Source organism: Varroa jacobsoni, unplaced genomic scaffold, assembly GCF_002532875.2.
Source record: "Varroa jacobsoni isolate VJ856 unplaced genomic scaffold, vjacob_1.0 scaffold_1278, whole genome shotgun sequence".
NCBI classification, from domain to species: Eukaryota; Metazoa; Arthropoda; class Arachnida; order Mesostigmata; family Varroidae; genus Varroa; species Varroa jacobsoni.
The window spans coordinates 233,701-246,516 of NW_019214180.1; the positions used below are offsets into that span (position 1 = coordinate 233,701).

General features: G+C 39.1%; 4 protein-coding genes across 8 annotated transcripts; 2 read left to right on the forward strand and 2 right to left on the reverse strand.

Annotated features, from left to right (window-relative positions):
- The first annotated feature begins 96 nt into the window (after positions 1-96).
- Nprl3 (GATOR complex protein Nprl3) lies at positions 97-4,691 on the forward strand. Of its 2 annotated transcripts, none has more exons than XM_022847294.2 (5): positions 97-552; positions 1,733-1,841; positions 2,020-2,119; positions 2,530-2,883; positions 3,279-4,691. In XM_022847294.2, exons 2-5 carry the CDS (start codon positions 1,733-1,735, stop codon positions 4,459-4,461), a joined length of 1,746 nt encoding a protein of 581 aa, XP_022703029.1. In that variant the 5' UTR covers positions 97-552; the 3' UTR covers positions 4,462-4,691. The 2 variants fall into 2 exon arrangements, with proteins under 2 accessions (XP_022703029.1, XP_022703030.1); XM_022847295.2 differs by lacking the exon at positions 97-552 and adding an exon at positions 660-677.
- Positions 4,674-6,968, reverse strand: Tim17b (Translocase of the inner mitochondrial membrane 17b). Its single transcript, XM_022847306.2, has 3 exons — positions 6,539-6,968; positions 5,499-5,666; positions 4,674-5,054 (listed from the first exon to the last, which is right to left on the reverse strand). The coding sequence occupies exons 1-3, from the start codon at positions 6,723-6,725 to the stop codon at positions 4,927-4,929; spliced, it is 483 nt and encodes a 160-aa protein (XP_022703041.1). The 5' UTR covers positions 6,726-6,968; the 3' UTR covers positions 4,674-4,926.
- A 243-nt stretch (positions 6,969-7,211) lies between these two features.
- Positions 7,212-10,758, forward strand: Vps24 (vacuolar protein sorting 24). 4 transcript variants are annotated; one of them, XR_015314162.1, is made up of 8 exons: positions 7,212-7,511; positions 7,992-8,052; positions 8,191-8,370; positions 8,546-8,685; positions 8,935-9,034; positions 9,280-9,577; positions 9,850-9,888; positions 10,380-10,758. XR_015314162.1 is itself a non-coding variant. In XM_022847296.2 (6 exons), exons 1-6 carry the CDS (start codon positions 7,473-7,475, stop codon positions 9,396-9,398), a joined length of 639 nt encoding a protein of 212 aa, XP_022703031.1. In that variant the 5' UTR covers positions 7,212-7,472; the 3' UTR covers positions 9,399-9,639. The 4 variants fall into 4 exon arrangements, 1 of the variants encoding a protein (XP_022703031.1); XR_002685162.2 differs by having other exon boundaries at positions 9,850-10,758; XM_022847296.2 differs by lacking the exons at positions 9,850-9,888; positions 10,380-10,758 and having other exon boundaries at positions 9,280-9,639.
- A 159-nt stretch (positions 10,759-10,917) lies between these two features.
- RpL26 (ribosomal protein L26) lies at positions 10,918-12,684 on the reverse strand. The gene is made up of 3 exons (XM_022847308.2): positions 12,544-12,684; positions 11,660-11,828; positions 10,918-11,246 (listed from the first exon to the last, which is right to left on the reverse strand). Exons 2-3 carry the CDS (start codon positions 11,819-11,821, stop codon positions 10,971-10,973), a joined length of 438 nt encoding a protein of 145 aa, XP_022703043.1. The 5' UTR covers positions 11,822-11,828; positions 12,544-12,684; the 3' UTR covers positions 10,918-10,970.
- Between the last annotated feature and the right edge of the window lie 132 nt (positions 12,685-12,816).

Here is a 12,816-nt window from a genome sequence, read left to right on the forward strand (position 1 = left end):
GGTGCAATCCTATACTGCGTTACATTTAGCTTGTCGATTCTGATTACTTCAGTGACTCCGTAGAATTTCGAAAAACCTTAGTATTGCGATTGTTCTACAAGGGCTGGTGATTCTGAGTTCGGTTTCCTTGTTGATACCGTGTATATTTTCTAGCTACAGGTTGTCAACTGGACAAAAAATATTTTTAAAGAGACTTGACTAATGGCCGATACACGGAGCACTACACCAAACTTTCTGTCCGTTTTTTCTCTATTGACAAGAAAGTTATATTGTGTTATTATTTGTATATTATTTTGATTGTGCGTGTATCTAAGTGATGAAATATTGCGGCAGCCTGTTAGTAAGCGGGAACTTCAACGTTCCGCTAGAGCGGTTCCGGCAATCAGACATAAGCTGCGGACATTTTAATTTATCTTCCCAGAAGAGAGCAACAATATCACTTATTATTGCAGTACCCGCAGTAGCGACATACCACGACAGCCGCTGCTGAGTCAGCTGTCGTTGAGAATCAAGTCAAACTCCTGCTGCTGTAGATAGGCGCGCTCAGTGACGGTTAGTATGGAGCTTTACACTCCCGTACCTAGGCGGTCAGTTAGTGTAATGGTCAACTACAGATAGATAGTACCAAAGAGCAGAGGTACACCATATCGTTTTTATGATGGACGCAATTTGAAGTGGTAAAGCAGTTGTAATACAGTTAAATAAGGCTGTCTGCCTTTAATTAAGGTGGATACGATTGACTTAAGTACTGGCATCATGTAGCATGTTGAGTCAGTTGCTGAAAGAGAAAAAACAATTGATGCGCTTACAAACTGTCACCATGGATATTTTATGTTATAAATATAACTCTCAGGAATGCTTTAGTGAGTGAATGATACCGCGAAAAGCATTTAATTCACTACTGAATAAAAAAAAGTGCTGTTAGGAACGCCTTTTAATCAGCTCTAGTAACTGCTGCTAACCATTACAACTAATATTGTATATGTGCGTGTCCAGTGAATATGTCCAGGAACACTCATGTGACCGATATGGTCGCTTAAAATTAAAAAATGTTTCGCTATACACATTAATATACACACATCTATGTATGTATATTCAAAATATGCGCGTATAATTGCAGCTAGCGGGCTCTTGTATGAAGTTAACCACATTCCATTGTGAATGAATATCTCTACTTAGAAATGTGTCTAAAGCGTAAAGAATAGAAATTGACGACAGAGCCGTAAGGTAACTAAGTTAAACCAAGGATTTTTTGTCTGGAAAGAATGCCTAGGGGAATATTTTCTATGTGCATTACGAAATGTTTACCGAAATATTATTTGTTGCGCTTTGAATTGTGTTTGGATACCAATCTGTCTAATTGTATGAAGGTATTAACTTCATAGCGTAATATATCAGGGTAATACTTTTTCTATAAGAGGTAGCATCAAATATAAATTTTTATAATATGCATGTAATAACTACAGTGTTTTCCGAAGCTTTAAATTAGATGACAATAACATAAAGGTAGCAAAACGCATTTGCTGTGGTTTCCGGGATGACATAAATCGTAATATTTCAAAATGTCTGCAAGTGTATGGTGAAAGCTAGCTAAATAACGTGGGCGCAGTTTTTTTCTTAACTTTTAAAGCGTCTTATAGTAAAGCCGTATAAAAGAACTTTATAATAAGCCTTTTTACGCACAGTTTAATTTCTATGATGTATCAAATAACTATGGCTTCCTACATTTTAGATGGATGATCTTTCGCCACTTGGAGTATTCCTTGTCCGCCGAGATGCCAATGGGTCTCGGCTTCTCTTCAAGTATCCTTTTCAGCCTGCTAAAGACCCAAGATCAGATGGTATGTTTTGCTTACCAAATACTAGAAAACTGCTCTCGTTTTATTCATTTTACCAGGCGATCTTAAAGCCTTCGTTCCATTCAGGTTGCGGCTTTACCCAAATCCTATGTTACATGAATTGTGAAAGCGATATTTCTTCTCATAGCTAACCTATTATTAGAATAAACGATTATTTCAGTTGGCCCAAGAAACCCATATGCGATTGAGGATAGCGATGAAAATTTATTCCATTCGCGTTCGGCGTGGACAGGAGACGTCTTTGAGGGAAACTACGTTAAGTAAGTAGATTGAGTTTCCGCCCGATTTCTTTCACGAAGCCAAGGATTTTCGTTAAAATAAGTTCGAATGCGTACTGCATCCAGCGCCAAGCTAGAATACTCTCATTCCTGGATCTTGGTTATTGTTATTGATACGATCATGAGCAACAACGAATTGAGTTCTCAAGCTTCCAATAAATTCTCATCCTCGCTCTTTCATGGGAATTCGAGAACTTACATTTATCCCACAGTGACGAATGTGAATATCAGGAAACTAGTGTCTTCGTAAAAAGGGTCAGTAACGTTCATGTCAACTAAATGGTAAATTACAAGAAAACTTCTCTTGTTATATTTACCATAGGTGGTTCGTAAGTAGGTTAGAATGGATTATCCTAAAGCCATACTTATGGGATAAATGTACGGAATTTCAGGATCTCAGATGAACAGATCTCGAACCTGTTTGCCTGTCCCCAGGGTCTATGCAACGAGAAGTTTGAACTGAAGGTGAACAATGTACGCTTTGTGGGCCATCCTATCATGGTTCAACAAACGGATGGTGGCGGGCCCCGACATGGGCCAGCGGGTCCTGGAACCGGAGGTACCCGGCAGACAGCTCCAGTCGACTCGCAGGGGGTTAGTGGGGCTGTTCGCCATGGGAACGTCGATGGGCAAGAGCCACCTACGCAAATGCTCAACGCTGTTTTTGCACTCAAAGCGCAAGCGAGCCATGAAATCGTACAACAATACCATGACTTGAGCCGAAAAATAGCCACTTCAGTGTGCAAGTAAACATTGGACTCTGCAAAAAGTGTTCTCTTAAATTTAAAATATTAATTTTTGTCACTGCTGCTAAGGCGCATGCCGCAGTGCATCTGCATAAAACTGACGAGATTATTTGGTTAGAAATATGAGACATTCGGCTGATAGACGAAATTGTTGAGTAAGTTTCTTAAGGCAACAGCACAAAACTCTCAAATGCCGTCCACTCTTTCTTTTATTTAAACGTAATTATTTTGCATTTTCATTGTGTACTCTCTAATATAATCTTTTTGCTTAAAGGATGAAGTGGATCTACTCTGTGAAACACGGAACATAGGTTTGTGAAACGGGATGTTTTCTAATATCATTCTGGTGATTTATTTTTTACTTAAATTTACAATTTCTGTTTATTTTTTTGCAGGGAAGAAGCCACGTCACGGTATTTCACGCAGCAATGCAGTATTATGATCCAAATTCATGATAATGATGGAAATGAATCAGACACTTCTGAAGGTGAAATTTCCCGACCGAGTCCATTTGCTCGCATTCTTCAGGAAAGCGACCTAGCTCGCATGCTGCAACAAGCTTTCATCGGGTTGTGCAATTCTGGAGCACTGTACCTAAAAATTAACAACAAAAATCTCATGCCATTTTGTGTCGTGCATAAAACCCATAAATTGAATGCGTCATCGACGTCAGCTCACACGGACGTGCTTCGTAAGTGTATGGACCAAATCTCGCAACATATTAAGCCATACCATGCATTACTTCTTGTTGTGACCCCCGAAGAGCTACTCAAACAATTGTCAAGCGAATATCGACGGGCTCTCGAACGTCTTATAAAGTGCGCATCGGCTACAAAAAACATGATCGAGCTAGGGTATGATACCGACATATTTCTCGATACCGTTCTAGAAATGGCTTTCCCACTGGTGTATTTTGCGCACGCCATCGTGATTTTTCCTGTTAAGCCAACAAATCGTTACGTCGTCGCACCAAATGCGCCTACTAAGCTGCAGCATCCACTCGTAACTGAGTTTTCGAACAAGTTCCCACAAATGTCGCTAGCCTCTATGCTAGCAGAATTCTCTTTGCCGACGAGTCTTTCACACCTGTACAATCCTCAGCTTCACGAACCCTCCCACTTGCAAACGCTTCAAGATATCGTTGTGTGGTCGCTGCAGAAACGAATACTGATGCAGGTCCACCTTTACGTATATCTTGTTCTGCCCGACGACTCAACAGAAAACACATTGAATTGGCCTACATCTGGTTCAACTAGCGACTTTAGGGAGAACTCTGTAAAAACTGCAATCGAAGATGAACAGATTCCTGACGACGGATCAGAGACGCCGCAAATCTGGCGGATTATGAAGCCCAAACAACGAAAACTCATCGAAGATTTACCAGTGTTTAAGGATCCGCAAGATCAGGCCTTGTTCTTTAAATTATTACCCTTTTTTGATGGCAAAAATCATATCGAGCATATGATATACTGTGTAAATGTAACTCGAACAAGACTCATGGCGCTTCTGGAAAAGTTTCAAGATGTCCTCGTTACGGTGGAGCACGCTGATCCAGCATTTGATATTTTCTATCGATGACTCATTCAACAAAAAAAACGCTATTAAATGCGTATTGAAGTTATTTACTTTCGAATAGTCAATTAGCATATCGTTATTGCACTCAAACCGTAATATTGCCATGATCTGAATCAGGTTCCTACTAACTTCCTTCAAAGGTACTCAAAGCATCCAACGCAGTGTGTAGTAACACATGACAGATAAACGTTGATGTTAAATAAATATAACACTACTTTTCTTATGTATATATATATATAAAATTATTTTTATTTTCGTCTTTCTCTTCGAGCAGTCTGTCTTTCTCTTCGAGCAGTCTTATAGCGCATTTATAGTGTAAGCGAATAACAGATATACAGTATTCGCTACAGCAACGCCTTCGGTGACATTTCTCCTAGACTTTGTCGATATTCCTCAATATATTTAACATAAGCTAAAAGCACATTTACATCGTTCGACAACTATGCGTCTACGAATTACACAACGTCATTATGCGTTTGCCGATTCGCTACTACCCTCTAGAGGCATGTCTAATGGGGAAATGGGTTTGAACTGTTCCGATTGCATACGTGTGAACAGGATTCCCGCACCTTCAATTAGCGACAAAAGAATACCACCTGAAAAGTAACGGTATTCAGTCAACACTTTACTAGCATGAAGTCGAAGCAACAATTACTTGATATAATTTGTCTTGCCAAGAGTGTGTATCAGTTCACTGTTTTTAAAATGTCCGGCGAAAGTTTAGTTAAAATTGTAACAATGTGTTAACGAGCGCACCGTTCTTTCGGTACTACAGCTAGGCGTGCATCGAAAATGTTTCTGGATGTTATAGAAGTTGCAGCTTTTAATTAATGTCGTTTGCTTAAATCAGTTTCCACTACAGTGAATTTGCATTGAATTGGTATGAATGTGTATTGTCTGCTGTTACTTTTTTTAGTAGCTTACTCCAATAAATTTCATTTCCTCATTGTTAATTTATTGCTTACTCGCTACCTATTTAGTAAAACTACGTTTGATCCAAAGTTTGGGCTGGTTATTCTGATGTTGACAACTAGCCTTACCAATAATAGCTGATCCCACCATTGTTCCTGTTCCTTGTCTGACAGCGAGGATACCACCTGTAATTGCTCCAGACGCAATCGAATTCCATGGGTCTTCTTTCTTCCTAATATGCGCCAATGAACAATCGATTGTTGAGAACACCCCGCCCCACATAGCAAATTGACCACCTATAAAAACAGACAATAGAAACACACGTTAATATAAGTGGCCTCTTAGCTGTTATAAAACTCAGCCAAATATAAATTTGGTTGAGATAGGTACAAGGAGACAAAGACCGGTAAACTACCTTTTTGACTACATTTCCGGTAACTAAAGGATAACTATCGGAAATAATATTCTTCCGCACATATTCTTTATAAGGGTCTTAGGTTTGAAGTCCATTTAATAGTTTTGCACTCAAATACAGATTTTCTGCATCCGCAAGTTTCGTTAAAGATTAGCAGTAAATACGCTCACAAATTTTGTTATACAATGATGCTTTCTTGAAAACTTGTGAGTGACTTCTCCGGGCCCACCGTCAACTAAAGTGTATTACTAAATAGAAAGGAAAGCCAATATTTCGAAGTAATGACATCAATCTATAGTACAGTTATTGTTTAACAGAGCACTTGTTTTCCTATAAAAACATTTTGGTAACCTGGAGGCAACTGCATACATACAAAAAGAGCAACTACAGAAGTTTCGGTCAATAAACCATTTTTAAACCTTCGCAAACTTAGGTATTAGAGTCCTTATATTTTTTAATTTAAATTCCTCATTTTGCCTTACTGACTTCAGGTAGCAAGGAGGCCCTCCGCAGACGGTGCTAGGTACCGGAAAATCATTGCTGGTGGAGTGTCCCGAGGAACCGTCCTCCGAAAGCTGAGGTGAACCCAAGGGAAGATCAGTCACAGGCACAGTTCACTAAAATGTGACTTTCTATAAGGTTTGCTTAGTAACGGAACTGTTGCCACCGCTGCTAATGAACTACTTCATCTTCCGTTCTCGATTCTAGGCTCTATTTCAACATCTTTTACAGTCTGATATTGAGTTCACCTACCGGTAAAGGGTGCGCGAGTTTTGATAGCCGTTAGGGATCCAGCTAACCGTCGGCTAAATCCTGTTGGAGCATTGCGATAACCTTTGATAGAGTGGAAAATTCCACCACCAATGAGACCCATCGAAAAGGCGCCTCCAGCGTCGTCCACGATGCGCCAGGGGCATGGTTCGCGCGTGTACTCATCCATTTCGAGATATATGTTATATTACCGCTTAGCCTGTTTTTTTGGCAGGCTATAGAACCGTTGATTACACGAGTGGTCACCACACGAAAACGATCACACTGAGAATAAATTTTCTTTCCACTACGTAACAAGCATAGTTTATGGACAGGAGATATGATAAAAAATACACGACTTCTCTCCAATGTTCCTCGTGAACTCGGAATACTGCACGAGGAGGCTGCGTTCTCAAAACGTTTGTGTGTCTGATTTATCTTTCAAGTAATCCCAGACAGCTTCTTGATCAACACGTTACACCATAGATGATTCTTCTAGCACTAGGTCTTAACATTTTTTAGAAATTTTTCCGTAAGGGAAACTAACGGTATAATTACTTATTAACATGTTTCGATACAGAACATCCATCTCTTAGAAAAATTTAGATTAGAAAAATTTTCATTATGTAGAAAGGTAGATATTACAAGCACCAGTTTCCTGTCAAATAAGCAACAGAGAGAGAAGATATTATTGTTGTTTCGAACGGGGTAGAATGGATGGAGAAAGGGTGTCACGAGCTACGGACGAATCAATCATAAAATTTTTCGTTTGATTGAAAATCTGGTATTAGTCAACATATCCGATTCGATGTGATGCGAAACTGTGATATCTGTTTAATTTTTGTGCGACTATTGCGCAAGCTCGCACACAGCGTGGATACGAGTGCTGCTGGGAAAACTTGGTTGGTTGTTAAACACACTCGATACTTGACAAACAATGGGTCTGTTTGGAAAGGATAAAACACCTAAAGATCAGGTAAGTGATACTAACAACATCTATAATGAGTACATATTTATTTCTTTATAATTCTACAGCTAGCCTGAGTTGCTCTTGGGACGAAGTGTTTTCCAGCTGGTAAAGACATTATTTAATAATCAACTTTCGTAATGTTAAATTCAATTATTGTAGATGTGTGACTCCATTTTAGTATATCAGTAAAAAACGTTCAGTTCTAATGCAAGCGCAGAAAGAATCATTACGTTGTTCATGTTATATTTTGCAAAAATCTATGACAGAGGAAAATGTGATTGAGCAATAAAGAAACATATTTCAGGTGAGTTGCAGCTATACACAACTGCAAGATAAAAAGGTTATAGAATGTGTAAAAATTTCTGTTATTTTTGTTTCAGGTCTTGTTAGCCGCCCTTAAATCATTAGAAACTAAGAAAAAGTTTACTCACAAGTGATATCTGCAGTTTCGTTAACTGTATAATTTTCTTTTCTATTTTTCTATAGGTACGAGAATGGATTTCGAAGCTACGGAAGGAGACATACCAACTCGATCGGCAGATTCGAAGTATGGTTATATTTTGCATGGATCTTGTGATATATGCATAATCGTACGTGTTTGAGGTTCTCAGTTGACTTTTTACGTGACATCGTTTACTCTTACATCGATTGAGCGCCAATTGATTTTCTATTATGTTTCTTGTAGATATTCAACGCGAGGAGGAAAAGATCAAGAAAAGTCTCAAGGAGGCTGCAAAAAAGGGCGATAGAGATGTTTGCAATATTCTAGCAAGAGAAGTGGTCCGATCGCGCAAAGCCATTGCTCGAATACATGTTTCGAAAACACAAATCAACTCAGTGATCATGGGCATCAACCATCAGCTCGGTAAGAGCGTGACCTCGGTTGCATATTTAAATTTATTCTAGACGGTAGATCTGTTCTCCACCGGTACCAACATTGCAGTAAATCTTTGGAATTTTTCAAATACATGTCACGCAAATCGGTTAGCTAATCGAGTTCTGAACGCGTAATAATATCTTTTCATTGTTGATATTTCTAGCTACCCTTCGTGTTGCTGGATCGCTGCAGAAGAGCACGGATGTGATGAAGTCCATGCAGTCGCTAGTGAAAGTTCCCGAAGTTGCACAGACGATGCAAGAACTCTCGAAGGAAATGATGAAAGCTGGCATCATTGAAGAGGTACGATGGACACTTACGAAACATAATAGTTTAAATTTAAAAATGAAATTAATTTAAATGACTAACTTTTTATTATGCCTTTCAAAGTAGTGTAGTAGTCCGGCTGATCTATGATTTCTTCCGGCATATGCTTGCTTCGAGAGTATTAAAGTACCTTTTTTAAGCTTCAATTATACTTAACCATATCTTGCATCTCATCTTGTTTCTCAGACTCTTATCTTACAAATTGACCGCTTATCTTTGTTGCAGATAATGCAAGACACATTAGATGAAACACTTGATAACAATGAGGAAATGGAGGCAGAGGCCCAGGAGGAAATTGACAAAGTCATATTTGAAGTTACCGCAGGCAAGTGTGCGGCGTGAATAGTTATAGGGCAACCAAACACTCGCCCTTTGGTATTTTCGTTTCGATACTATAACGCTATTCATATAATCTGGCAACCAACTACATGACCATGGACAAGGCGTAATTCTTTATGTTAGTTTATCACGAGTTAGTAAAACCATCTCTCAAGAATGCCTTTTTTTTACCATACTTTTTCGTCAATTAATTGAGGCTCGATTTTGTCTTGGCTTACGTTTCATTCACAGGAGCTTTAGACACGGCTCCAGCCGCGGTTCACGGAAATTTAGAAGAGCCTGCCAGTTCTTCAAAGGAGGAAGAGGATCTCGCAGCGCTTGGAGAGCGTTTTCAAGCTCTGAAGAGCTAGGGTTTTCAAGGCGTTGTGCCCCTGCACGCCAACTTTGTGTTTGACGAGCTTTGCAAGTGTGTTTACTTTTAAAGAGTTGTATCTTATTTTCCTTACACTAGGACCAACGTGTTTGGTATACAGCATTGAAGCATTGAATACAACGATGAAGAAGACCGCTAATGTTTAACTGTAAAAAGGTGCATATTACGGGAATAAATAAATTACTATTAAGCAGACTATTTAATTTGATTACCATTTATCATGCTTTGTTTTGTTATTACTACTATCATTATTCCATTCCAAATTACATTAGGCGTATTTTAAAATAATGATACTGTATTTAACTAAAAGCATTCTTGTAGGACTGAACATAATTACATTTGTGTGAGGTGGTTGGACATAAGAAGGTCGACCCTTATAAACAGGGCGTCCGGTTGTTAAATTGTCTTCTCTTTCTGTCTCGTTGCAGAGGGGATATAGTACGCCGAGGATGGTTGCAAAGCATACGGTTTGGTTGCTTCTGCTTTTCATATTTTTGAGCATGGCACAAGTTGTCTTTTATTGTTTTTTAAGTTATTTTAGTGTAATGTTATCCCAAGATCCTAAACTAAGCAAGTTTGTCTAACTGATTAGAATCTTTGCATCATTGGTTAAGCTCCTGATGGGAGTTTTGGAAGCTACATCACAGATAATTGGCGTAACTCACTTCTTGATTTGCGATGTACATCGATTTCTGCCTTTTAATGAGATAATTTCTAATGTAATCGTTGATAATGAAGAATAATCATAGTGTTTTTTCAAACTAGTTTTTCCATTACCTGTTTTTAACTGCGGCTCTTTATGTAGGGTTTTAATTTATAACTCGTTGCTTGACGCGACCAGGAGATGCTCAAGCAGTTTCCGCTCATCCGTGCCTTACCTTTTTAAACTATTTCTTTACCAAACCTGACGCTTCACTTAAGGTTTCGGTCTATATGTCGTTTGCATATTTTCCTCCAGGTAGGCACTCATCACGTCGAACTCAAATTAAGAATATCGTTTGCTTCTGTCGATTGCTACACCTTTTATGCATGTCCTACGCACTTATGGAACACGTACACGTTTGACATGAAAGTTATTTTTATATTGAACGCGTAGTGTTTTTTTCTGCAAACTGTATATGGAACTTCGACTGCCAGCGTGTTGCATATTTGATTTGAACCAGTAGAGCTTAGCTGAAGCTGGCCTATCCCTGGCACAGATCCTGTCATCCGCTTTCTCATAGGACATTTTGCTGTATCTATCTAATGTGGTTTGCCAAAGCAACCCTACATGGAATCTGTTATAGTTTTTACGAGAATTCTAATAAATCGGTGATACGACCTGTAACTTAGCGACACATACTGGGTCTTTCGCTTGCGGTACCAATATTTATTCTTCTCATAAAAACGAATATTTTCACTAGATGTCAAACGACTCTAGGATATTCCCAGCATAAACAAACATGGACACGCTTTATTGAGTTTCTCGTCGCTGCTTTATAATAAAAACACAAAAATTTGCCGACGTTCACGTCACAATAAACTCTTGGTTTTTATTGACGTCCAACGTTTAAGCGGTGTCCATTTTGACACTTTCTTCGGAGTGCTTGCCTTTGTCCGACGCAGCCAGGCGGCCCTTAGCCTTACGTTCAAGTAGGCTCTTCCTGTCCTTATCAAGCTTTAGTTTAACAATTTGGACATTTGACGGGTGGATGGGCACGTACACGGAGTTGCCGTCGGCCTTTTCTCGCTGGATACGCTCGATGTATATACAATATCGTCTGCGGTACACCTGCACCACTTTACCAACTTGTTGGCCCTTGTGGTGCCCACGCATTATTTGAACCTGTTGACAGATAGTAAGTAAATGAAAAAAATCCACAAACTTTAAAGCACATGAAATTTACTTGTTACATTACAATTCGGTTGTGTTTTACTGTCGATGTTGAATTAGGGAACAGGTTATTAACAATAACATCTGAATAAATGCTGTGAGTTTTTGGTCCAGTGCTGCCTTGAACATTGCCACAATCGTGTCTGACTGATGTAGGTACGACCTCAAACACGACACGCACTTTAACAACATTTTAGTTCGTGACAAAGAACCTCGAGGACGAATTCAGAAATTTGTAATAAGTCACTTCCGCCATTTTCGAACATCGAAAAAGTACATACATATATAATTACCCTGCTCATAACCACAAAAGAAGCAACTTGTCTCAAAAATACACTATCCTAGGCTAAAACGATGGTACGTACTTCATCATCCTTACGGATAGGCATCGAGCGAACATTGTACTTCTGACGGAGGTCCTTTGAGAGAGTCGCGGACATGATCCTCCAGCGAATGTGCGATGGCGCGTTGAAGTGGCGCCTGCGGGCCACCCGTCGTGAAGAAGACACAAACTGGTTTCTCTTCATTTTCGAGCTGTAATAGTCGAATAGAGAGAGAACGACAAGTAAGTAATCAAGTTGATGCGCAGAAATTATCCTGCGAGGACCAATGTTAAATATTGAAGCTTAAAATCAAACGTTTCATCGTTCAAACGAGACGTTCAGTCGTTCAAAACGAAAAAAAGAAATTATCTTAAATATTGCACTAGTCAAACATTGTATCCAACAGCAGCCTTCTTTTGTCCGAACTAAAAGATGTTAACGGCGAAATCTATAAAGCACATTCACACTGAATCCTTCTCTTATGTACACCATCATTCTATAAGGCATACGACAGTCGAACCGACCACAACACGGTATCTTAAGGTACACGTGAATTCGAGTGCTATGCGAAAATTTATAGAAGTCTGCTAACACCAAGGAGCCATTTGAATGTGACATTTCCTTTGATAACTACAAGTAATTAGTAATACTTAAATTATTAATGAGATATAAAACAAATTAACCGGTAAACGTGGCCAACTCAATATAGCTCCTAATACCCAAACGTGTCTGGATTCAACGGATACTAGCATAGTGGTGTGGAACACCATTTTTTGTAGAACTGTAACATAGCACCATGACTTGACACGAACTTTCTCGTGAGAAATGAATAACTATAGCTTCACTCAAACACGTAATAGTGTCTGAGTGCCGTCAATTTTATTGATTTCTACGGATTAAACTGCACAAATTTAAGAGAAACCAACCTCACAGCAAGATGGCCACTGGAAAAAGACCTCTCAAACAGTAAATAAACATCGAGCCGTTTCGGTAAGCAGAAGACACTTCAAGCCGAATTTATTTTTAGTTCAGACTCAATTGCTCTAAGCAAATGTATTGCTAACCACTAACGTGTGCTAACCAACCACAAATATTTCTTTTCCAAATACACATAGAGAACGAAAATTTACTAAGCAACTTCCAAATGTTGCGAACATTTGCGATATTTGACGGCGAGTGGTTTCGAAATCAATTCTTTC